Consider the following 25,399-nt stretch of genomic DNA (forward strand, 5'->3'; position numbering starts at 1 on the left):
ATGGATCCATGATTTCATGTCTAATCTGACCTGACCGTCTGAATGTTGAATCAAGACTCGTTGGACCAGGAAACGTTCTTCCAACCCAGTTTTGTAGCCTCAGTTTCCTGTTCCTGGCTGACAAGAGGGACACTCGGTCTGGTCTTCTGCTGCTGTAGCCCACCTGTTTCAAGCCCTTCTTTGTATCTTGGTCGTAACCAGTGGTTACGTGAACTACAGTTGCCTTTCTATCACTTTAAACCAGTCTGCCTGTCCTGACCATTGTCCTCTGACATCAACAAATCTTTCCACGTATCTGCCAATCACTGATGGTTTTCTCCTTTTTAGACCTTCATCTGTAAACCTTAGGGTTGGTTGTGCAGCATCTTCTGACCCTATCTGGTACCGTCAGTGAAGCCTCTTCCAACATAGCTTCAATGCCCCCTTCATCAGCAAGTCGTCTTCACTGCATCTAGACGCTTAGATGAGTTGAGTTGCTGTTATTGGCTGATTTGTGTGCTGTAGAGTGGTCAGTGACCGCCTATATCCTGCGTGAACATGCTAAACTGCAGAAACATCGGCCACCCCTTCCGCCATGAATGATTGCTAAGGAAAATGACTCCTGATGGTTCCAGTTAAACCAGTTATTCCCACCAAGTCCTGACATGAAGCAGGAGCCGCATTATGAATGAAGAGCTCAGCGTGTTGTAGTAAGAGACACAAGTTCTCCCCTCTGTTTTGGGTAATTTTACTTTGTGTTACACTGGACTGGTACTGGTCTGGTCTTTAGTGTTCATGAGTTACAAACATCATAAACTTCTAAGGGCAGTTTAGAAAGATCAGTTAACCTAACAGTCATGTCTTTGGACTGTGGGAGGACGCCAGAGTACCTGGAGGGAACCCACACGTTTAAATCCTGTTGTCAGGATGAAAATAATCAACTTTATTTGTTTCCATTATTTGGAATCTCTGTTTGCAATGAGCTCAAAAAGGAAAGATTAAAAAATTTGAATTATTGATCAAAACATATGTTTTATCCCACTGATGTCCCATATGGTGCAGCCATCAGCTGTTGGTCATCTGTTTTTATGTTTGATGTAGGGATGCATGATATATCGGAATGGCCAAACATTGGTATCAACCGATGTTTGCCCTTTTTTTAACATATTGGTATTGGTTCCTTAAGGAAAACTGGGCCATAGCAGCAATATTATTATTAGTGGACATTGACATCAGCCCAGAACTCATATTGGTGCATTCCTAATGCAGAAATCAGTGAAATAAAACTTCAATAATTTTAAATAAAATAGACCTGAATAAGAATAATCTGAAGCTAGAAATAGCTGCATTTATTTATAAATTCTAAATATTATAATAGTATATTATTCCACCTTGTATCGTGAATACTTGTCATTAGGTGGATGAAACGTGTCAAAACAGAAAAGGCACGAAATTCACAGCTTTAAAAAGGCTTTAAAAGCGGATCTGGTCATTTAACATCTTTATTAATATTCCCATGTAATCTATAGTTTTTGCTTCTCATCTTAATGGGTTGTGGTTTATTTCACTGTCCGCTGTATGAAATCTGATGCGTCTGATTCTAATGAAACGGCAGTAAAACACATTATATATTTATCCAAGAATAAGATCCCTGGACAGTCATGCATACTTTATTTGTTGGACTGAGTACAGTTTTGGTCACCAGACAAACTGCAAGACACACAAATTCAGTGCAGAAAATAATCAGTTAATCTTGGTTAGATGTGATAAAATTAGATCACTTTGAGGGAATCAAACCATAAAATGTGCTCAGATTTCAGCCTGTTCATACAAGAAGGCAGAAAATAGACTGATTACATTTTGTTTTGGTTTGATGACGCAAAGTAAACGTTCAATGACAATAACATGAAAATTTAAATTTAAAATAAAATGAATAACAGGGTCTTACATTCAATTAAAAATAATGTTTTGGAGTTTCGAATCAAATATGTATTTTATATTTATTTTAATGTGAATAAGTGAGCGGTGCTCCTATATGGAGAGTGACAGAACACAGGTGGGAGTGTTGATGGTTCCTCTGAAATCAGTGATGAAGATGAGACCAACCTTGAATCTATTTCACATTTACAGGACCTTCTCAAAAAATTAGCATATTGTGATAAAGTTCATTATTTTCCATAATGTCATGATGAAAATTTAACATTCATATATTTTAGATTCATTGCACACTAACTGAAATATTTCAGGTCTTTTATTGTCTTAATACGGATGATTTTGGCATACAGCTCATGAAAACCCAAAATTCCTATCTCACAAAATTAGCATATCATTAAAAGGGTCTCTAAACGAGCTATGAACCTAATCATCTGAATCAACAAGTTAACTCTAAACACCTGCAAAAGATTCCTGAGGCCTTTAAAACTCCCAGCCTGGTTCATCACTCAAAACCCCAATCATGGGTAAGACTGCCGACCTGACTGCTGTCCAGAAGGCCACTATTGACACCCTCAAGCAAGAGGGTAAGACACAGAAAGACATTTCTGAACGAATAGGCTGTTCCCAGAGTGCTGTATCAAGGCACCTCAGTGGGAAGTCTGTGGGAAGGAAAAAGTGTGGCAGAAAACGCTGCACAACGAGAAGAGGGGACCGGACCCTGAGGAAGATTGTGGAGAAGGGCTGATTCCAGACCTTGGGGGACCTGCGGAAGCAGTGGACTGAGTCTGGAGTAGAAACATCCAGAGCCACCGTGCACAGGCGTGTGCAGGAAATGGGCTACAGGTGCCGCATTCCCCAGGTCAAGCCACTTTTGAACCAGAAACAGCGGCAGAAGCGCCTGACCTGGGCTACAGAGAAGCAGCACTGGACTGTTGCTCAGTGGTCCAAAGTACTTTTTTCGGATGAAAGCAAATTCTGCATGTCATTCGGAAATCAAGGTGCCAGAGTCTGGAGGAAGACTGGGGAGAAGGAAATGCCAAAATGCCAGAAGTCCAGTGTCAAGTACCCACAGTCAGTGATGGTCTGGGGTGCCGTGTCAGCTGCTGGTGTTGGTCCACTGTGTTTTATCAAGGGCAGGGTCAATGCAGCTAGCTATCAGGAGATTTTGGAGCACTTCATGCTTCCATCTGCTGAAAAGCTTTATGGAGATGAAGATTTCATTTTTCAGCATGACCTGGCACCTGCTCACAGTGCCAAAACCACTGGTAAATGGTTTACTGACCATGGTATCACTGTGCTCAATTGGCCTGCCAACGCTCCTGACCTGAACCCCATAGAGAATCTGTGGGATATTGTGAAGAGAACGTTGAGAGATTCAAGACCCAACACTCTGGATGAGCTAAAGGCCGCTATCGAAGCATCCTGGGCCTCCATAAGACCTCAGCAGTGCCACAGGCTGATTGCCTCCATGCCACGCCGCATTGAAGCAGTCATTTCTGCAAAAGGATTCCCGACCAAGTATTGAGTGCATAACTGTACATGATTATTTGAAGGTTGACGTTGTTTGTATTAAAAACACTTTTCTTTTATTGGTCGGATGAAAAATGCTAATTTTGTGAGATAGGAATTTTGGGTTTTCATGAGCTGTATGCCAAAATCATCCGTATTAAGACAATAAAAGACCTGAAATATTTCAGTTAGTGTTTAATGAATCTAAAATATATGAATGTTTAATTTTCATCATGACATTATGGAAAATAATGAACTTTATCACAATATGCTAATATTTTGAGAAGGACCTGTAAGCTTGAAATCTAAACCACTGAGATTAATTATAAGGTTTCATCAATAGATTTCTGCCAGTGTGAGATTTTCAAGGTACCTTGAGGCTGCAAGGTTGAATAGGTAGAAGCACTGATGCCTTGCAGCAAGAAGGTGTTGGGTTCGATCCCCGGCCTGGGGTTTTTTCTGCATGGAGTTCTCTCCGGGTACTCCGGCTTCCTCCCACAGTCCATAAATATGACTGTGAGGCAAACTGCTCTAAACGTCCCTGAGTGTGTTTGCATGGCTGTTTGTCTGGTGGGTCTCTGTGAATGACTGGTGACCTGTTGAGCGTTTTCCTCGCCTCTCACCCAATGACCGCTGAAGACGGACGCCAGCCCTCCTGCCCACCGCGGTCATCGGTTATAGACGATGGACAGATGATAAAAAACAGCAGTCTCAATATTTCACTGTATTTAAAATAAAAAATATTTAAAAAAATCATTATTCTATCATTGGCTAAAATAATATAACTGATTATTACAGTAATTATAACATCATGTATGACATTTGTTTGTAATTTTTTATTTTGTAAACCAGCTTCATTAAAAATAAGAATAAAATCTTGCTAAATTCAGTTATAAAGTCCTTATTGTTCAGATTATTAAAGCTTTTTATCTGCTCTTGGTAGAAAAGAAAAACACAAGTATTACAGGCTGCTATTAGCTGGTTAGTTAGTCAGGCTGTCTGCTCTGGTAGCCATCCTGCAGTTGGATGTTTAACTACATGCTACTGTTCGCTGGCGAGCTGCAGTTTTAGAGCAGTGGTCCTGTAATAAGAGTTTTTATATAAAACTAGCTTGTTGGCAACTCAGGTACATTTACATTTCCCTTTTTTCACAAATGTTTGCTGAGTCTTATTGCTTAAAAAATATAAAAATTAGTGGTGCTTCGTTAGTTTCCACACCATACCAGTCCATGTTTTTCTCCACCAGAAATTCTTCCAAAAAAGCCGATTTTTTTTTTTTTTTTAAACATGAGGAAAAATATAGGAGCCTTTCTTTAGCCTGCTGACTGGCAGTATGCAGCAACAGGTTGGGAAAGGGCAGCTCTGTGCTGCTTTATTCTCTATACAGCTGCATTTTCCTTGGGTATTTCATTAGGGTGGTCTTTGACGCAAACGTCTGGGGTTTGATTTCCCACCCTGAGGCCTTTGTTGCATTTCTTACCTCCTTCCTTCTCTGGACATTTCCTGTCTGAATGCTGCAAATTAAGGTCACTGGGGTCGCAAAGATTGTTAGCCTCATGACATAATTGCCTTTGTTACTGTTACAAAATCAATAAAAATCACAATATGGTGCTGAAAAATGTTTTTTTTCCCCCCAAACGTTTAAATGTGACTTGGCCAATAATGCTATGAGGCTGATGATGCTAACAGGCCAACTGACTGTTCTGACTAAATAATATGCAGTGGTGGCTGTAAAGTAAATGTGATTATGTTCTATAATATTTCTGTAGTTCTGCTGTTTCTAGAGTATGTTTGTGAGCCTGAACAGCTGATGGTATTTGTTTAGATTCATATAGGAAGTCAGCTGTTTATTTTACCGACAGACACGGAGACTCTCATGGTTTGTTGCAAACGTTTGTTTCAGCAATGTTGCGTGTATAAGAGTATTGGGTCGTGCCCTTGTAGTATTTAAATAAGGACTGTATTATTGTTGTATTCCGAACCAGCTAAAACCGATTAAGGGAAACGGCTCCTTTCAGCCAGCTGATGGTGTGCAGCAACAGTTGGAGAAAGTCCTGCGAAAACACTTCTGTCACTTTTAGTTGTTTAACTTCATGGCTTAAAAAAATAAAACCTTGAACACCTTAGTGCTGGAAGCTGTGCCACGCTGCTCAGGATTGTTTGTTGTGGGAGACACATTTTAATAAATCAGTTCTGAGAAATGTGTGTCTGTTTGCTATGAGTTACAACAAATAAAGAAAGGTCTTCTACTTCAGGCCTGAACATGTGTCTCGGTTGTTTGACCCATTTCTTGTCAGTTGGAGCTGGAAGCCTCGACAACAGGGCCGTGTAGGTCTGAATTTCTACTGAACGTCATGTTTCTTCTAAATGAGGTTTAAAACAAGATGCAGGGACTCTAACGTCCAGCACGGGAGAAACAAGAAGGTTCTGGGGTAAAAGTGTTGAACCCAACAGTGTGGAACGGTTCCTCAGTTCTTCTTTAACAACTTCGCTTCACTGTGGCTCTGAGGTTTTCATTCCTGTTGGAGTTTTGGTGGAACAACATGTTGGATTAATTAAGTGTGAGCATAAATCAGGAGTTTAAGATCAGACGGCTCTGTTTCCCCACCCTCTTGATTTCTGGCTGACCTTTAGTCTGTTTGTGTGTCTTCATTCTCCGTGTCACCGGTCCCACCAGGAGCTGCTGGCAGACACACCTTTAGCACACTTTTTTCCCTCACAGCCAGAGTGGCTTTTTCATACAAAGATCAAGTCTTTCATGGTCTCTGTGCTGCATGTTTTGCATAGAATCGTCAACCTTTTTCTATGCATGTCCAAGCAGCTGTTTGTGGTGTCCTGGTGGCACCAGTAAAGCTGCTGCATTTGCATGACAGTTGTTGGGGTTTTCCTTGGTGATAATACAGTTTTTTCCTCCCAGTAGCATTTAGAGCGAGGGTCAGTATACCCAGGGCACCTGTAGGACAGTGGGCTGGGGTTACTGTAAGATTGGGTTTCACAGACTTACTGTAGAAACGGTAGCTGCAATATTCAGTGTTTGGTGGTGGAAAAATAAAGGCAACGTGCACCAGGAGCACCGCGCCGTCTTTGGATGCCTTTAACACACGGGTGGCTCATATTTCTGGACATTCTTTAACCTTAAAAAAATATCCTTCCCCATTCATTTTGAACCATTATCTGCACTAGAAAATGCGATAGAATACAACCATAGAAGAACAACCACCAAAGCAGCTCAGAAGAAGAGCAGCTATGGAGCAGAAATAGAGTGGTGTTTGTGTTTTATTCAGGCGTGTTGATCGCTGGGGCGTTGATCGTACGCCCGTCTGATGCCACTCGTGTGCGTTGCCCTCATGGCTTCTCTTCATTGGAGGACATTCCAAGGCTGAAAGATGTTGAGATGAGTTTCTGCAAGCGGTGTTAATCCCATACATCACTAAAAACAAATGCAGGTTGAGGAGCAGGATAGCGTCCCACAGCAGTGTGTGACTAAGCTGGTGACCATCAGGAGGAGGCGGTGTCAGACTGTCTTACAGTTCTCCGACACACTTCTGAAATTGATAAATTCCCAATATGTGTCGTCGGTAGCAGAATCCGGTGTATGACTTATGTGGAGAGGATTTAGGAGGTTTTTATGGTGCAACTCCGGCACTCAACTCTGCTCCTAGACCTACAAATCCATTTGCTTAACAAATGTGGAAAAATATAAAGGGAAATAAACAGACTATATATAGGATTTATGACCATGAAGCCTTCTTACAGAGAAACAATCCACCAAACACATATTCCTCTAGTTTTTGTCTTTAGATACATCAGCCCCATCTTATCTAGATTAGTTTCAGGTTGGGGCGTCAAACGTGTGATAAAATCTGGCTGCAAATCAGATTCAAGAAAAACCTGTTCTGAAAACCTTAAAGGTGAAAGTTACTGATAACAGAAATGTCTCCTTTTTAGTTCTGATCTGACTCTAACTGAACCGACGTTTTTCATTAGCCCAGCTTGAAGTGTTCCCTGTGATAAAATGCCTCTTCTGGTGGAAAGCAGCCATTAGAAGATCTGGCCATTAATGGATGCAACGTTTAGATGGCCGGTGGCCTTCCAGACATGATTGATTGATATAATGGGTCCCAAAATGTCCATGAGCGCATTCTCCGCACCATTAAACCAGCCATGGTGGCTTCATGCTTTCAACAGCCTGCAGCCTCAGCAGATTTAGAGGGTCATCACTCCAGTTTTGTTCAATCTTCTGCTGCAGTTTAAGATTTCTGCTTATCAGCAGAGAATATCTAAAATGTAAAACAATGTGTTTTTGTTTGTCCTTTGAAAGCAAAACTTCAGGTCCTTAGCCCTGGGATTTCTGACACTTGGCTTTGGACCCCATGTTGAGTTGCAATTAGTTTGGGGTTTTAAGATTCTCTGCAGAAAATAAACAGGATAACTGAAAAGTATGGTAATGCATTCTTATGTTCTAAATGGACACCCTCTACAAGGAGGGTTAGCCACCAAGGGTCATTGCCAAAAAAAAGCTGCTCTTTCAGAGTGCTGTATCCAAGCATATTTATAGAAAGTTAAGTGGAAGGAAAAAGTTTGGTAGGAAAAGGTACATCTGCAACATGCATAACTGCAACCTTGAAAGGATTGTCAAAAAAATCCATTCAGGAATTTGGGAGAGCTTCACAAGGAGTGGACTGAGGCTGGAGTCGGAGCATCATGAGCCACTACACACAGTAGGATCCTACAGATGGGCTACAAGCATCTCACCAGGGCTGAGGAGAAAAAGAACTGGACAATTTATCAGTGGTCCAAAGTTCTCTTTTCAGATGAAAGTAAAGTTTTACATTCATTTGGAAATCAAGGTCCCGAGTCTGGAGGAAGAGTGGACAGTCCCAGAATCCATCTTCCAGGGTGAAGTCGATGCTCCTCTTTTATTATTTCTCCATTTGTAGATGATTGCTCTCACTGTGGTCCTCCAAATTCCCAAAGCCTTAAAAGTGGCTTTGTATCCCTTTCCAAGCCGTTGGATGTCGCTGACTTTGTTTCTCATCTGTTTTTTATTTGATGTGTTATATTTTAGATCTTTTAACCTACTTCATGTTGTCTGTAAGGTTCTATTGAAGAGATTTCCTGAATTTACAGTAATCAGGTCACAGTTCAATATCAGTTAATTTGTGATTTAACAACGAAGGCAATCAGTTTTTCACTTTTCCGTTAATATTTGGTAAAAAGCATTTCGTTGATTAAAATAAAAAATATTAAACTACACCCAATAAAATCTGTAATCTACTGGAAACTGAAAACAGTGACAGTCTTTCCTTATTTGTTATATAATTTTCTTTCTAAAGCTGTTTGATCTGATACCTAAAATATGTTTTATGGTTGCTATGTTTTGCTGATGTAATTTTTACCACTGAATCAACATTTTCAGCTTGATGTTCCTGACCTTGAGTTTTTTGTGTGTTGGAGTTGAACTCACCAACTTGTGTTTTGGAGAAACTATATCTAGCCTGACTGATGGACGCGGTTGCAAAGCATCTGGTCACATTTCTACAAGTATATTCAGGTTTCAGGTCTGATGTTCGGCGATGGCTCCTACGTTTCACTCTCCGTTGATCTCGTTTTAACTGGACTCTGCTGATAAATCACTCGGGTCGGGACGGTTGTGACTCCTGTATGTTCTGGTTTCTGTGGTTTAACTTTGTTGGCTGGAAGTAAAAGCAGACAAACCGCAGTAAAACCACAATTTCACTTTCTGTGGAACCCAAGAATAATCCGTCTCTTACTGAGAAGGGAACCAGTGAAGCTTCTTTGAATATCAGTTAGATTAGAAACAAATGATGCTACTGGATTTGTGCTTCTGGATGGCAACGTAGCAGAGAGTTTACACGAGGACAATGTTTGCTCTGCTTTTAGACAGTTCCATGCGTCCGGTTTAGTTTTTTTCTGGGATGTTTGAGGGACGTATGGACGGAGATAAATCCACATCTGAGTTAGTAACTCTGAATTTACAGTAACCTTGGAGGCTTTCACTGATATTCCTCTTTTAGGGGTGCTTTGGTTATCAAATTCACAGCTTCCACCGTGTTTTTGCCAATATTTCAGCCTTAAAAGTGACAGTTTAACAACTTCTGAAGAGCAAAAGCAGAAAGACAGATTGAGGAGGCTGTATGCAAAAAGAGCCGCCATAGGTCATATTAAAGCAAAATGTCTGCAGTCTTTAATTAATGATCCTGGGTTTGCAGTTATTTACCAAGAAATTATTTCACACAGCTTCTCATCTGGGAAATCTACAATAAATTCTTGAAAAGGTTCTGGCTTTTAACCAGTTCCTCTCTGCCGCTGTCGTCCTCATCTCAGATTACATCGGATGCAACACTAATCCAGACATCCAGGATTAGCAGAGAAGCACGGGACTCATTTCCAAACACATTCTTTATAACGCGTGGGTGTTTAGTGGAAAAAAAAGAAACGGGTCAGACTGAGCTCAATCATGAAGGAAGAGGATTGACTCGAGGGATTTTCATGACAAACTGACCCAGAAACATGAACGTGGGGATGTGGAGTAGCGTGAAAACAGTAATGAACATGAATGAACAGATCACCTCAGCACCGAGCAGTTATTGGCAGCTCCACGAACGACTTGTAAAACATAAATTTTACTTTTGTTGCGTCTGGTTATCTCACACTGAAATGTTTTTAAAAGTTACAGCCTTTCATTCGAGGATTTGTTAAAAATATGTTTTACATGAAACTGTCCACATTTCTACATGTTTTGGATCATTATCCACCTGAAAACCCATTTTCAGTTCTGTGTCAGAAGGTACCACATTTTATTTTTAAATGTCCTGGGATTTCAAAAGCTCCTTGGGTTCCCCAGGCCCACAGAACTTGAGGAAACCAAGATGCCACTCTGGAGATGTTTATCAACCTTGTCACCCCAGTTCCCTTAAAGTGATAGAAACAGTTAGTCTCATGTTGCCACTAAAACTGCCACACCCTGTCCTCTTTTACCTGTCTCTCCAGGTGAGCCCTGGGCTCCAGACTAAGCTTTAGCCATGCTGCGGCAGTCGGCGCCAACCTCTAGTACCCTGCACCTGGTAGCCAGCGACATGACCTCCATCATGGAGCAGCTGGACACTAAAGATCTTTACGTCGGGGATGGCGAATTTGACACGACGGATGCCGGTACCTGCTGTTGCTTCATGGGTAATTTCTTCACCTTTCATATTTGCTGTCGGTTTGTTACAGTTTCTATTTTCCTTGCAGGGGACCGGCTGCCCTTCCCAGCAATTTACAAGACGGTGGGTTTCAAGGAGCCCAACGCCATGGTCTTCTTGTCTTCTCCGATCACCGCCAAAATCTTGGAAGTGGAGCGCTATACAGCGAATCCGGATCGCTTCAACAGCACTAAACAGAGGAGCGTCAATAAGGTGCCCGCATGTTGATGTTTCACTTCATATCGCTGCCTGATATGATGCATAATCTCTCAGATTTGTACGTCTGCTTTTTTGGAGCTTTAACTTAACGATGACTTCTGATATTATTTGGTGACATAAATAAATGTGCAGCTGTAATAGTCCCTTAGTTTACCGTTTAGGGTAAAGCAACCTGTTTCCAGCAAAGGTTTTGATTTTTAATACTAGCTCAAGCAGTTATGGCCAAACTAAACCCATGAAGACCTGTCGGTTTTACATCAAACTACCCATACAGCATTAAACAAATCTCTGTTTAAAAGTGCTATCAGTCAATCTAAAGCAGCAATATTTGTTCAACCCCATTTAAACAATGCATTTATGTACGGCCTTAAATCAGTCCCACAATTTAGCAATCCGCAGGTTTCTACATGAGCCATTTGTTAACACAGCTTTTCCATTTAAAGCTTAAATGGAAATCGGAGGCTCTCAGAATAAAATGGTGCCTTTGTTAGAGACTCCAAACAACAAAGCAACGTCGCCTGTTCGTCCAGATCCCACAGAAGCATTTACACACAGTCATGTATCCTGTGTCTCGTTCACTTCCAGAGATCCTTTAATTTGACCTTGATCATCTCACCAGAACTACGATTAAAGCACTAAGAGGATAGAAAGATGTCCGGGTTAGCGAGAGCAGCGGGGTTCCTATCAGTACATTAACAACACAACAGCAGCTCACAATGATCTCTGCTGATTTAAAATGTTTTTATGGATGATGCTGAAGATTTAAAGGCTATCTAGCAAACCGGACCAATTCCTTGCAAACAAGCCATCTCCCATTGGACTTTTTTATACCGATCTGCTTTATCGTCTTGTACGCGCCTTGGGATGTTAATGACCGTCGGGCTTTTGTTGTTAAAGGGAACATTTTTTACCTGTTACGACAAACAATGATGGTCTACTGTAAGAAAACATATTATATATTACTCTAATAATGGCTCACCAGCACATCACATTATTTAAGGGTCAAAATCTTTCTTGCATTAATATAGGTCAGCTTGTTCAAATGGGATCAGTACCAGAACCAGTAAAAACTGTGTTTAATATCAAAATGCTTCAGGAAGTAATTTTACATGAAATTAAATATTTTTAAGATTATCTTAATAATTAATTTGCTCAATGAACAAAACGCTGTGGTCAGTACATTCTTATAGCATGGGGAAAACACTGTTGGTTTACAAGTATGAAATGGAAGCAGAAATGAGCAAAATGGCAACTTGCATGAATAAATTGGAGAATAAATCGGTAAAGAGGCAAAGCTTCTGGCTTTGTTCAGAAAAATTTAAGAAATCGTACCAGAAACATTTTTGTTGGGATTTAAGCTCATAAATGACCAATTTTAAATGCTTATTTTTTAAAATTGAGTGATATATATTTAAAGTTATATATTTAAAAAAAGGCTAAAATCATAGGAAATTAGCAAATAAGAGCAGAGCAGATTGAGGGAATGTCACGGTTGGATTTAGGTCCTCCAGACCATCATGTCTCACCTTCTCCCTCAAAGATCGTAATGATGGTAAAATGTGCATTTGGAAGAACTGGTGAGTTGGTGAACTCGTGTTAAATGCAGTGTGTTGACTGACTGGAGCCCATCTTGTGTGCAGTCGATGCCAGCTCTGTATAAGATCGAGCTGAAACACGGGGAGTTCACGTGGCAGGTGAAGAAGAAGGAGAAACACTTTCTGGAGCTCCACAGAGACCTGAGGGCGTACAAGGCCCTCAGACGGCTCCATCTGCCGTCACGAAGGTAACTTCCCTTTCCGTCTTTGATACCTCCGCTTGAACTTCAACCAACAACCTCCTGGCTGATGCAGATCTGTGTCTTGTTGCAGTACTACGGTAAGGAGAAAGACGATGCCTAAGATGGAGAAGGCGCCGATACCAGATCTCCCCCGAGAAGAAGAGAAGGACCGAACGGGAGGAGACAGAGTTTCCAGCCGCAAGGTTTGCCTCCCGGCTGTGATTCCATTGGGTCCATTTTCTTATATATTTTGCTTTATTTATTGGCATTTTTGTTTCAGAAACAACTTGAAGATTACTTGAATAACCTGCTGAAGATGCCGATGTACCGGAGCTACCATGCCACAGTAAGGACAACTCTCAATTTAAAAGTTTTACCAAGTTTTTATCAAAGGTTTAGCGACGTTGAGTTGAACGTTGTGACTCTAGACCTCAAACACCTCTCCCTCTTGGAGAAGACTTACAGAAGGCCTCCACCATGACATTAAACTGAGTTAAATAATGCAGATTGTCTTCCTGGGGTCTTCAAACCATGCAGTGACCTTGTGACCAGTAAACTCAGTAAAGTTTCTGTGCGATCTTCAGGTTTACTGCTTGAAATATGTTGCCGTATGTTTCAGATCTTGATTTAGTCACCTGCTTTCAGCCAAGAAATATGTTATGTGCTGTTTTAGAACGAAGTTTACGTTAATGGTTGCTGTTTTTTTTTTTTTTTTGTTACCTGAAAATAATTGTTTTTGTCCTTATTTTCAGATGGAGTTCATCGATGTTAGCCAGCTATCCTTCATTCATGATTTAGGACCAAAAGGCTTGTAAGTTGGGTGCGGTGGTGATGGTGTAGGGGTTAAGCGCGTGACCACATGCAGAGGGTGCAGTCCTCGAAACAGCCGTCCTGGGTTCGAGTCCCGAATGTTTCCCCCTCTCTCTACCCCTCTTTCCTGTCTGCCTACTGTCAAAAAATAAATAAAATAAAGGCCATTAGTGTGGAAAAAAAAAAACCTAAAAAAGGCTTGTAAGTTGATTTGCTTCAGAAAAATCCCCCGTTCACTTTTATCAGGCTGTAACTCTGAATATATATGTAAATATGTATCATTTTTAGGCTTTTTTTCTCAAAATTCACCTAAAAATAAGCTGTTATGAATAGATGTGGATCTACTGTATCGTACATGTATTCTGCTTGATTGTCACCAGTTAAATAGAGGAAAAAACAGATGCAAGAGATAAAACATTTAGTTGTCCATTTCTTGAAAATGACGTTTAAATTCACTCAGGCTGTTCATCAGCCGACCGAACGAACATGGACTGAATTAAAGACTCCCACAAACAGAAGTGAAAAGTTGATAAAAGGACTCATTAGTGTCCGATAGTCTGGAACTGACTCTGTTTTATAAACCTCCTCTTCCATCCATCCCCAGAGTGGGATTTAGACCAGGGGAACATGCAGGAGCGGTCCTAGAGAAGGGTGTTACTCTCCTGAAAGAAGTCCTTGTTAAACATGTGTTGTGAACCGCAGAGTTGTCCTGTTCAAAGGCCCTTCATGCAACATCTCCGCTTAGCTACTCACTGTTTAACACAACTTAATGGTCGGTTGTTTCCCTGAAGCTCCAAACTCCTGCATTGTGTTGTGGAGAAAACATCTGCAGTGGAATCTGCTTGTCATGGCAGTAACGTTGGAGGATATCAGGACCGTCAAGATAACTTGTTTTCTCATCAGAGAAATATTAACATTTCCTTCATCTTTTAAAATCCTGTGTGGTTGGTGCTCCCTCGCCACGTCCAAAGTCGTGTTAGAAGCGTAGGAGACGCAGGTGGTTATTGGGCTATAGTTACCATCAGCCTTAACTTGGGTTGAAGATCTATTTGTTACTCCTCAGAAACCAATCAAACATCCTCTGGTTCAGCGCAGCAGAAATTGTTTTGCCATTCTTCCACTTGTCTTTTTTGTGTCAGAAAATCCTCAGGATAGTTTAATAAATTTAAAATGACTCTTTTCCTGCATAGAACCGCTCCAGCGATGGCCTTACCTGAGCATTCCTACTACATTTAAAACCTTTTGCCTTTGCCATCAGAGGGAATTTGAATTCCTGACAGAAAATCACCTGAAATCCAGATTTCTATGCAGATTTAAGCTTTTTGAAGCTAATGGCTGACCTGATCACCTGGCAATCTGCCTGTTGTTGTTTAAATGCATATTTATTTATTTGCCCTCCCTAACAAAAACGTTTTACCTTTGTTTATTGCATTTTAAAGGTCTAACATTCTGGTTAGAGGCTGACCAGTAAACACTTCTAATTTCTTTCCCAGTCTTGTGATTTTGATTGCACGAAGAACTTAATTTATTTACTGCATATTTTTCCACTGTTCAGAAAAAAACAAAGCAAGTTAAATTCAAGTATAATGAATCCGGTTGACCAATATTTATAATATTATAAAACAAAACAAGGTTTAATTAAGAAAAACTAATGAGAGAAATTAAAATGTGTTGTATTTTATCCAAGTATTAAAGGATTTTAAAATTAATATTGAAGACAATCAGTGTTGAAGATTAAAATCTTTACATTTTTTGTGCCTGATTTTCAACAGGCTGAAACCTAAACTCCAGGTTGAACCAGTTTGAAAGCAGTTTCTTAAATTTTTGTATTTGTTTGCTGATGCTTTCAGGGAAGGAATGGTGCTAAAGCGTTCTGGTGGCCATCGAATCCCTGGGCTGAACTGCTGTGGTCACAGCAGAATGTGCTACCGCTGGTCCAAACGGTCAGTCCAAACGCACACAGAAACAAACTCAACGGGACGTGGTGGGTTGAAATAACTGTGCAGATTATTATGGAGAGCAGCAAATAAAGAGCGAGATAATGCCTCAGTGGATGTCCTCCTCCTCTGCAGACTGTGCAACCCTTTACTGTAGGTTAGATTTGTTTTAGCTGTACACACAGAGACACACAACTGATTTTATTAAATAAAGAGTTTGAGATGACAAAACAAACAGGAAGGTGTGGCTTTTTACCTCATTAAAACACTTCGTCAGGCTCAGTTAATCTGTTGAACTGACATGTGCTTACTAACCTAGATATTTTGCAGAATTGAGACTTCCTGCTCCTTCCTGTCCTCTAGTTTTTAACGAAGAAACACTGAGATTTTTAAAAATACTTTTTGAGATGAAAATTTGAATGTGTACATTTATATGTATACATTTGTATACGTGTGGACTGGACATCCAGAGATCATAAAAACTGTGACATAGAGACTGACGTGGCACATTTGACCTCTGGCCTTCTGTCCTGCGAAGTACAAAAATCCTTCATAAAGCGGAAAAAAAGCTCAACAACCATGGACTAGATACTAAACTGGTGCTTGGACACGCGAATCAGACTTGTTTACAACCAGACCAATAATGTTAAAGTGAATAAACTAAAATCCTCCGTCTGAGTACTGGAGCACCCCAGGGCCGTGTCCTCAGGACCGTGTTTTTACACTCATCTTCCACTGCAACTCAGTGGTGAAGTATGGAGAGGACATGCCTGCAATGTGGATCATAACAGAGAACGAAAAGAGCAACTAAGAGCTTGAACATCTGGTCAGGTGGTGCTCAGAAAGGGAGGGATCTTGTCTTGAATGCATCCATTACAAAGGGGGCAAAATAGAGACTGTTAACAACATCAAATTCATGCCCCAACCCCATTATAAAGAAAGTAGAGTACAATAACTGAGTTAAAGATATCTAGAGCTTGTGAATAGTGGTGTGATACTCCTTCATGTTGGCGGTCAGTCTTTGCATCAAGCAGTTACCTGAGTGTCTTGTTAATGAGTGTGGTGGGATGATGCAGGGCAGATTGGGTCCGTGTCTGCCATAGCATGGTCATTGCTTCAATTTGTCACAGTGAAGAAAGAACTGAGCCAAAAAGCGAATCTCTTGATTTGCTGGCGGGTCTATATTCCAACCCTCATATCCCAAATGTTGGGGATTTTAGGATCGGACACAGGTGACCATGGACACATTAAATCAATCTAACAAACTAGAATGTGATTGGAGGACTGGGTCACCTGTGATCCCATTGGTGCCTGGTTTTCCTTCTTCGGTCCTGGGATAAAACTTTGCCATAATGAGTTTTATTCATAGCCTTCGTCATTTTGTACCTGGCTCTGCTTGATTGATTTGATTTTAGCTGAAAATCTAGAGGAAGAGGAGGGAGAATTTATTCCTGACTTTCAATATTAAAACAGTATCTCCGCATGTGCGCAGCTGGCTGGTGGTGAAAGACTCGTTCCTGATGTACATGAAGCCAGACTCCGGTGCCATCTCCTTTGTGATGCTGTTCGACAAAGAGTTCAGCGTCAAAATGGACTCCAAAGAGACCGAAACCAGACATGGCATCCGAATCGACAGCTTGTCCAGGTTTGAAAACTTTCTTTTAAAATAAATTCTGATAAATATATCCGTCCGTCTGTCCATGTTTCTCCAGGGGAGCTTCTGAGGAACATTTAGGAACACAACCCGCACTGGATTGTCTGTATATCAGAACATCTCTGAAGAGATATAAAACATGTTTTATGACCAAATATCAGCACAGTTTTATCAGAAACATCCTAAACAACAACACTGACCATTTTCAATGGCTTTTATTGTTCTATAATAACTTTATTATATTTTTTCACTGTCGAGTTGGTTGTCTTGATTGAAACGTATCGAAAAACGATCTGTGTCTTTAAAACAGAGGTATGTACCGATAGCGGTTTTTCCCCACGGTTTTGTCTTAAATTCCTCCAAACTTCAGGTTTTTGTTGGTTCTGTTCAGGTCGTTGGTGCTGAAGTGGTCCACCTACAGACATGCCCGCTGGTGGGGTCAGTCCATTGAAATGTTCTCCCAGAAGTACGGCTCGGCCTTCCTCAAAGACCATCGCTTTGGATCCTTCGCCAGAGAGGAGGAGAACATCCCAGCCAAATGGTAACCATGACAACTAGCTTTCACTGTAGCTGCGTTAGCACTTTTAATTTTAACGTTAGTATTACCTTTTAGTTGAATGATTTGGCCTTAGAAGGTATGGAGAAACTAGAAATGGAGATAATTTAAAAGATTATAATAAAGTCTGACTGTATGAAGGAAATGATAAAGCAGCGAAATTAAAATCCTATTTTAATTTTATTGTTTGATGAAATAAATACAGCTTTGTTTGTCTGTCTGCTGTAAAGCGATCCAGTTTGGATGTCAGTAAGCAGTTTAGACGAGTTCTGGTCCAGATGGCTGAGTCTGTTTTCAGGTTTTGGTCCCAGTTTTAGACCTTCTGTCTGTAGAACATCTGCAGGGTTTATTTTATGTGTTCCTGACATTCAGTGTTGAGAGTTACGGTTGGTTTCAGGGAGGCATCTTGTCGGTGAAGGTCCTCTCCGAGATGTGCGTCTCGCTGTTGTAACCCGACACAAAGAGAGGGAAAGTGACACTCAGCTGCTCATCACCTGTCTACCTGCTGGGCAACTCTATACCGTCTGTGTGTTTTGGTCATGTGGTTTCTACACATGAGCAACGGATTGATGAAACCAGATATTTACATACACTTTATAAAACTATACTTAACCTTTTTTCTCGACTGACATTAAATCAGACTAAACTCTTCCTGTTTTAGGTCACTTTGGATTATTGCTACAGGTCAGAAAAAACATTAGTGAGAATTTTGGCCTATTCCTCCTGACAGAACTTTGTAACTGGGTCAGATTTGTAGGCTGCCTTGCTCACAGACACCTTTTCAGGTCTGCACACACCTGTGGGACTGGGGGTGCAAGGTGGCTCAGTGGTGGAGCAGGCAAACCATATGTGGTTCGGGTTTGATTTCCATCCCGGGACATTTACAGAATGTCTTCCCTTTCTCTCTCTGCCCTCTTTCCTTTCCAGCTACTAAAGAATAAAGGCAACTGGTGCCCCCAAAACCTATAAAAAATACATACATTTCTATGGGGCTAAGATCAGGGCTTTATGATGTTCACTCTTAAACAACGACTTTGTTGTCCTTAACTTTGTAACTAATTTGCCGATATTCTCAGGGTCATTGTCCATTTGGAAGACCTATTTGTGGCCCAGCTCAAACTTCCTGGCTGATGTCTTGAAGTCGCTTTAATATTTCCAAATAATATTCTTTCCTCATGATGGGATCAATTTTGTGAAGTGCACCAGTCCCTCCTGCAGCAAAACAACCCCACAACATGATGCTACCACCCCCGAACTTCACAGACAAGTGTATTGATGGTTATTGTGGTCATCAATACTTGAGTTTAAGCTTCCTGTCTGAGTGGCCTTTAAGCTCATGTTGGTACAGGACTCGTTTTACTGTGGATAATGGTCCCTCCTGCCAGTTTCCGTAGCATCTCCACAAAGTCTTCGGGTTTCACACCAGAGCAAGTTCATCTCTGGGACATAGAACGTGTCTCCTTCTGAACGGTGATGATGGCTGGAGCTTCTCCAGCTGTTGATAGATGAACACGGCACCTTCTTGTCTCTGTAGGCTGCACCCAAGCAGGAACCTGACTCTCCGTTCTCTTCCTGATAATTTGCAACATTTCTGTTGATATTTCCATAATGTCACACAAGGAAGCCTCTTTTTACCTCGGGCGTTGTAAATGAACCAATCAGATGCTTGCCAAGCCATGACATCATCACCTGGATTTTCTCAATATATAAACTATTTTCCAGCAAATACCAAAGTTTCTCCCTCTGTCTCCTGCTCCTTGAAACACTCGGATCAATAACTGCTCGTTCAGAAAGGTCAAAGGCCATTTCACGAGCTTTGCTTTTGTCTTCTTCAGGTATGTGAACGGTAAGACCTACATGGAGGATGTGGCTGATGCCCTGGAAGAGGCCAAGGAGGAAATCTTCATCACAGACTGGTGGTGAGAGTTAAACCTCAGCTTCCTCCCTCAGGCGAAGCTGCCGTTTCAGTTTCAGAGTTGAGCGAGTTTACATGGCGGTCACCTCAACTGGAGGTTTTCTGGTCAGATGGATCGGTTACAGTGTGACGCTCGACCCAGTCAGAGGTTCAGACTATCATTAACACACACATTCAAATATCACGGCTACTAATGAGGAGGTTCTTCTGGGTCTGCAGAAATTAGCTCCCATGTGCTGCAGAACGTTATCAGCTAAACTAGCAGGATTTACTTGATTTAAAAACGTAAAGTTAAAAAATGGCAGATTAAAATTTTTTTTTTAAGATTTCCATTTTAGAGAACAATGAATAATTAAGGAAAATGATGTAAGGATTAAAGCGTGATGACAGAAAATAAGATGGTTGGTTTAGCAGATCAGAGGAAAGAGAATTTATTTGTTTTATTTAGCTTTTATGGTTTTATTTCTTTTTTAAATTTGTTTGGTTTTTCACTTTGATTCATTCTGTTTTTTTACTTTTATTTTTCTTGTTTTATTTACACTTTGTTTTGCCTTGTTTTGATTTATTAATTTTGTTGTATTATTATTTATTTTATAAGTCTAATTTTCTGGTTTGGTTGAATATTTTTTGGTTCGTTTTATAATGATTTGTTTAGATTTTTTTATTGATTTTTTTTATTTTAATAGTTTCTAATTTCATTTTATTTCAGCTTCATAATTATTCCATTTTACTTATTGTCATTTCTTTCATTTTAATTTTTCCTGTAACTTTGCTTTGTATTATTATTATCATTATTATTTATTGTTCATTGTTATTTTTTGTTCATTATTCATACTATTGATGACCTGCAGAAGCACTTCTCAACATACACAGTTAATTCCAGCTCACATATTTCATTTATTTATTCATTACTACTGGTTGTTTTTACTTATTTTTTTCCTATTAACTATTATTTCTTATTTTCCTAATAAAAAATAAATTAAGGAACCAAATTTCACTGTAAGACTCCTGGAGGAAACATGTATTGGTAGATGCTCTAAAAATAAGCTGAAGTTAACTGAATGAAATCAGTTCAGGTTTTAAGGTCAGGGAAGAACGTGGAGTAGAATAAAGCAGAGGAAGTAAAATAAAAAAAACATGAAAACCAGGAATAAATGTTTGAAATGATTGGATGAGTCAGAGTTACAAGGGAAGATAACCAGATAAGAGTTAAAAAAGGTTGAAAATGTAAAAACTGTAGAGTTTACACATTGGGTTTTTGCTCATGTGTGTGCTTCGTGCTGCAGGTTGAGTCCTGAGATCTTTCTGAAGAGGCCAGTCGTTGAAGGAAACCGATGGCGTCTCGACTGCATCTTGAAGCGCAAAGCGGTGAGCGTGAAAGATTTCATCTGTTTATTAAAAGAAGATAAATTCAGTTTCTGTTTAAAACTTTTATCCAAACTGTTATTGGTTTAAATCTTTAATTAAAAGCTAAAATTTCAGAAATGAAAAGGATTGTTTCTGTTCTCCCAAGCTGAGTTAGTCTGTAACACAAGCTGGAATTTTCCTTTAATGGTCTGAATGAAATCTTGCAGCAACAAGGTGTGCGGATATTTGTGATGCTATACAAGGAGGTGGAGCTGGCTCTGGGGATCAACTCCGGCTACAGTAAGAGGACGCTGCTGCGCCTTCACCCCAACATCAAGGTTTGATCCGTTTCCTGCAGGTTTGATCACCTGTTCTCCCACTTCCTGTCTGACCTGCTGCATCATCGTTCATCATTAGGTGATCCGCCACCCAGACCACGTCTCCTCTGCCGTCTATCTGTGGGCGCACCACGAGAAGATAATCATCATTGATCAGTCGGTGGCCTTCGTGGGTGGGATCGACCTGGCGTACGGCCGCTGGGACGACAGAGAACACCGGCTCACAGACATCGGGAGTGTGACCCTTTCCCACTTGGAGCAGGTCTTAAAACCACACTTGAGCAGAAATCTGCATCGTCACACACGCCTATAGAGGCATACATTAAAAAAAATATCCTCAGTCTCTTCTTGAGACGTTGAACCTTCTGCTTCAGGTCAAACCTCAGAAAGTCATTCGGCGCTATTTATTCATCATGATGCATCCATTCTGCACAAGAAGTGGGATTTTTATCCTTTGCTTTTGCTTGTTTTTGCCCAAATTTACACAGTAAAATTTCAGCGGTTGTATAATTATCTAAACTAAAAAAGAAAAGTCAGAACTTGGCTTAATGTATCATGCTCTGACTAAACAAATACGATTCAATATTACTGTTTGTTCTTCTAGATTAAGATTGTAAAGTCCAGTTTGTCTGTTGTCATTAAATGCATCATCCAACCTCAAAACATCCACTTGGAAAAGCTTAAAATCAAACAATAGTTTTACGTGTCATTTCCTGATCTTTGTATCTAAAAGCTCAAACGACCCTGAACTGTTGTGGCCGTTCAGCTGAGAAATTCTAATGTCGGCGTGATTCGAATATGTTCAGTAGTTATGTTAGCAGAGTTGTATGAAAAAACTAATTATGTCATTTGAAAAGGCCTAAAATGGCTCAAATAATACCAAGATAACAAATTTAGTTTAAAAATTCAGAAAGTTAAATATGAGTATAAAGTATAAATAGAAAGTATAAATATATTTTAAGTTGCATTAAAAAAAGGCAAAATGTTTTGCACAAAATTGATTATTTCTGACCAATTGTTTTATATTTTCCACAGTTTTGTTAAATTTATCTTAAAACTTTCAGCGTGGGTTCTTTAGTGAATGTTCAGTTTCAGTAGTTATAATAAATATCCACCGGTAGATTTCTATTAATTACCTTAAATATGTTTAAATATGATGAGGGCACTGCAGCGCTGTTTAGAGGTACAGATAACTGGCACCAGAGCAGAATATGTTCATGTTCTGAACCAGTTGTTTTTTTTTGGAGTATAGGTATTTAAAAACTAAAGAGAACTAAGAGACTAAAAGGTTGTTCACTTAAGGAAAATCCGCCAAAGTTATTTAAACCTATTTGTATTCTTAAATGTCTGAACAATCTTATTCAAAAATTCCTAAACAACATTCCATCCATCCATCCATCCGTCCATCCATCCGTCCATCCATCCATCCATCCATCCATCCATCCATCTATCCATCCGTCCATCCATCTATCCGTCCATCCGTCCGTCCGTCCATCCGTCCGTCCGTCCGTCCATCCATCCATCCATCCATCCATCCATCCATCCACCTATCCGTCCATCCATCCATCCATCCATCCATCTATCCGTCCGTCCGTTTGTCCGTCCATCCATCCATCCATCCACCTATCCGTCCATCCATCCATCCATCCATCCATCTATCCGTCCGTCCGTTTGTCCGTCCATCCATCCATCCATCCATCCATCCACCTATCCGTCCATCCATCCATCCATCTATCCGTCCATCCATCCGTCCGTCCATCCATCTATCCGTCCAGCCATCCATCCATCCGTCCGTCCATCCATCCGTCCGTCCATCCATCCGTCCGTCCATCCATCCGTCCATCCATCCGTCCGTCCGTCCAGAGCCTAAGCCTATTTATCATTTGATAATAGAAATCTTTCAGTCCTATCGCAGCCATCTTATATTTGTTTCTCTGATTGCAGCGAACCAAACACGTACTGAATCATGTTATCATGTCACACCCGTACACTTAAAAATCTAATTACCGTCTGTCTGACAGAAAATCTCACTAAACTTCTCCTGTTTCGGGTCAGTTAGGTTCGCCAAAAGTATTTCCATCTAAAACAAACCTTGACTTCCATCTGTGGTTCTTGACTTTCAGGCTGCAGCTGCACCCTCCAGCACGGCTGCTCCACCCAACAGCAGCACCGGTGCTTCCCAGAACCAAGGGAAGAGAGTTTTCTCGGTGACGGACTCTGCAGACCAGCCCAGGCTGAAGGGTCAGGGGAGGATGAGGAGGACCAGGATGAGTATCAGGAAACACCTGCAGAAACACGGACTGGCTCGTGCCAACAGTGACAGTGACCTGGAAGAGGAGGAGAGTGAGTCGCCATCTTTTAGCTCTTTAAGATAGAAAATGTTTTTTGGGAGTAATGCATTGTAAAAACATTCATAACTGAAAAACCTTGCTTCTAAATAATAACCTTTAATCAGTCTTCACTTCTTCATACGTTCCTCCTGAGCAGCCAGACTTGCTTGTAACCGTTTAATGAACGGGATCTTTATCTTTTTGTAGACTTTCTGAAAGTCTTTCAGAGATCTTTTTTGGACTTGGGCTGCTTTTTTCCCAGAATCAAATCAAATAATAAACAACAGTCCAGTACCTGACCATTATAGAGAAAGGATTACTATAATTTAGACATAAACTGTACATAGGTAATAGTTTAGCAACAAGATGTTGTAGCTGTGGTAGTGGACATCACAGTGGTTGAGGTCTTCAACATCCCATCCAGCAGAGATGGTATTTATCTTTGTCCTTTGGGCGATATGTTCAGGTTGGTCCTCCAGCATCAACAGCCAGCAAACTCTGATTCCCAGCAGGCTGCTGGAGCTGAGAGTGGCGGCGCCGCTCGGCCACTGCCAGGCCGGTGAGTCGGAATGACCACTTGAAAGCATGATGGCCAGATGCCACCTGTTTCCCAGCATGCATTGCTGTGGATTTAACCGTTGCCCGACAACCTTTGGTACTTTGTGTCAAAGGTTGATCTTTCTTTTCAAAAAGAGGGAATCTGTGACATTTGTTATGTGATTTGGTGGAATTTGTTTTTGTGTTCTGTTATATTTACAACCAGCAGAATCTCCTATAACTCCCAGTCACACAAGATTGGCTATGAAAGAAGATTTAGTTGGAGACAACCTGGATGAACCATATCAGTTTTAAACCTCAACGACTCTTTTGTATTTAAAATTGTATGCCAGCTACATGAAGTAATAATTAGGTAACAGGTTTGTTGATTCTGCATGTTTTGATTTTTGTGCTTGTCTGCCTTCCATCTTTGGTGCTGCTGAAGCATTTTCCAAACATCATTTTTTGTGCTATCTGGGTCAGCTCGCTCCTTTCAGTCCAAAAACTGTAAACACATTAATGATGAAGATGATTACAAGCTTGTCGTCATGTTAGAAATGTTAAAGCTAATTGTTAAAATGAGATTTAAAAGAAATTATTAATCAAGGAGCAGTAGAGCCTAACTTATTGCTCTGCTAGTTTATTTTTGTTATGATTTCACTATGAAAGCTAATTTTAAACTAAAATGTAGTAATTGTTTTCTATTACTGTTATTTGAATCTTTTAAATACGACAGTAGGTTTGTTAACCGTATGAATGTTAGCTAAAAATGACAGCAAAAGATGGTCTTGGATTAAAAAAATATTATTTTAACTAACGTAAGATTTCAGTTATCAGAAAAGAAATAGTTTTGTGGGTTAACTGGGATTCTCAAGAAACTGTTGGAAAAATACAGATACAGATAATATATATATTATATATACTTATATATAATATTATTCTAAGTATAATATTTAAAATATTAAATATTATACATAGAATAGTAAATGTAGCTTACTCAGAGTAATATCGCTCAACAGTGATAAAACTATTGAAGTAGAGAGCTAACAGCAAAAACACTATTAAAGTAGTGAGATAATAGTGATAAAACTATTGAAGTAGAGAGCTAACAGCAAAAACACTATTAAAGTAGTGAGATAATAGTGATAAAACTATTGAAGTAGAGAGCTAACAGCAAAAACACTATTAAAGTAGTGAGATAATAGTGATAAAACTATTGAAGTAGAGAGCTAACAGCAAAAACACTATTAAAGTAGTGAGATAATAGTGATAAAACTATTAAAGTAGTGAGGTAATAGTGATAAAACGAATATAGCAGTAAGCTAAAAGGGATAAAACAATTGTAGTC

At 40.1% G+C, this 25,399-nt stretch overlaps 1 protein-coding gene across 3 annotated transcripts in view; it reads left to right on the forward strand.

The window, feature by feature from the left end:
- pld1b (phospholipase D1b) overlaps positions 1-25,399 on the forward strand; it is a 72,128-nt gene that overhangs the window by 32,420 nt on the left and 14,309 nt on the right. For all 3 annotated transcript variants that reach the window (XM_047350012.1, XM_047350010.1, XM_047350011.1), the window contains exons 2-15: positions 10,438-10,599; positions 10,681-10,844; positions 12,491-12,633; positions 12,719-12,830; positions 12,908-12,973; positions 13,380-13,438; positions 15,288-15,380; positions 16,867-17,019; positions 17,420-17,569; positions 19,420-19,503; positions 20,786-20,867; positions 21,074-21,184; positions 21,264-21,446; positions 23,308-23,527. In XM_047350012.1, the coding sequence (XP_047205968.1) occupies positions 10,470-10,599; positions 10,681-10,844; positions 12,491-12,633; positions 12,719-12,830; positions 12,908-12,973; positions 13,380-13,438; positions 15,288-15,380; positions 16,867-17,019; positions 17,420-17,569; positions 19,420-19,503; positions 20,786-20,867; positions 21,074-21,184; positions 21,264-21,446; positions 23,308-23,527 (1,750 nt within the window). In that variant the 5' untranslated portion in view covers positions 10,438-10,469. The remainder of the gene's footprint in view (positions 1-10,437; positions 10,600-10,680; positions 10,845-12,490; positions 12,634-12,718; positions 12,831-12,907; positions 12,974-13,379; positions 13,439-15,287; positions 15,381-16,866; positions 17,020-17,419; positions 17,570-19,419; positions 19,504-20,785; positions 20,868-21,073; positions 21,185-21,263; positions 21,447-23,307; positions 23,528-25,399) is intronic.

This window comes from Girardinichthys multiradiatus, chromosome 21 (genome assembly GCF_021462225.1).
Source record: "Girardinichthys multiradiatus isolate DD_20200921_A chromosome 21, DD_fGirMul_XY1, whole genome shotgun sequence".
NCBI classification, from domain to species: domain Eukaryota; kingdom Metazoa; phylum Chordata; class Actinopteri; order Cyprinodontiformes; family Goodeidae; genus Girardinichthys; species Girardinichthys multiradiatus.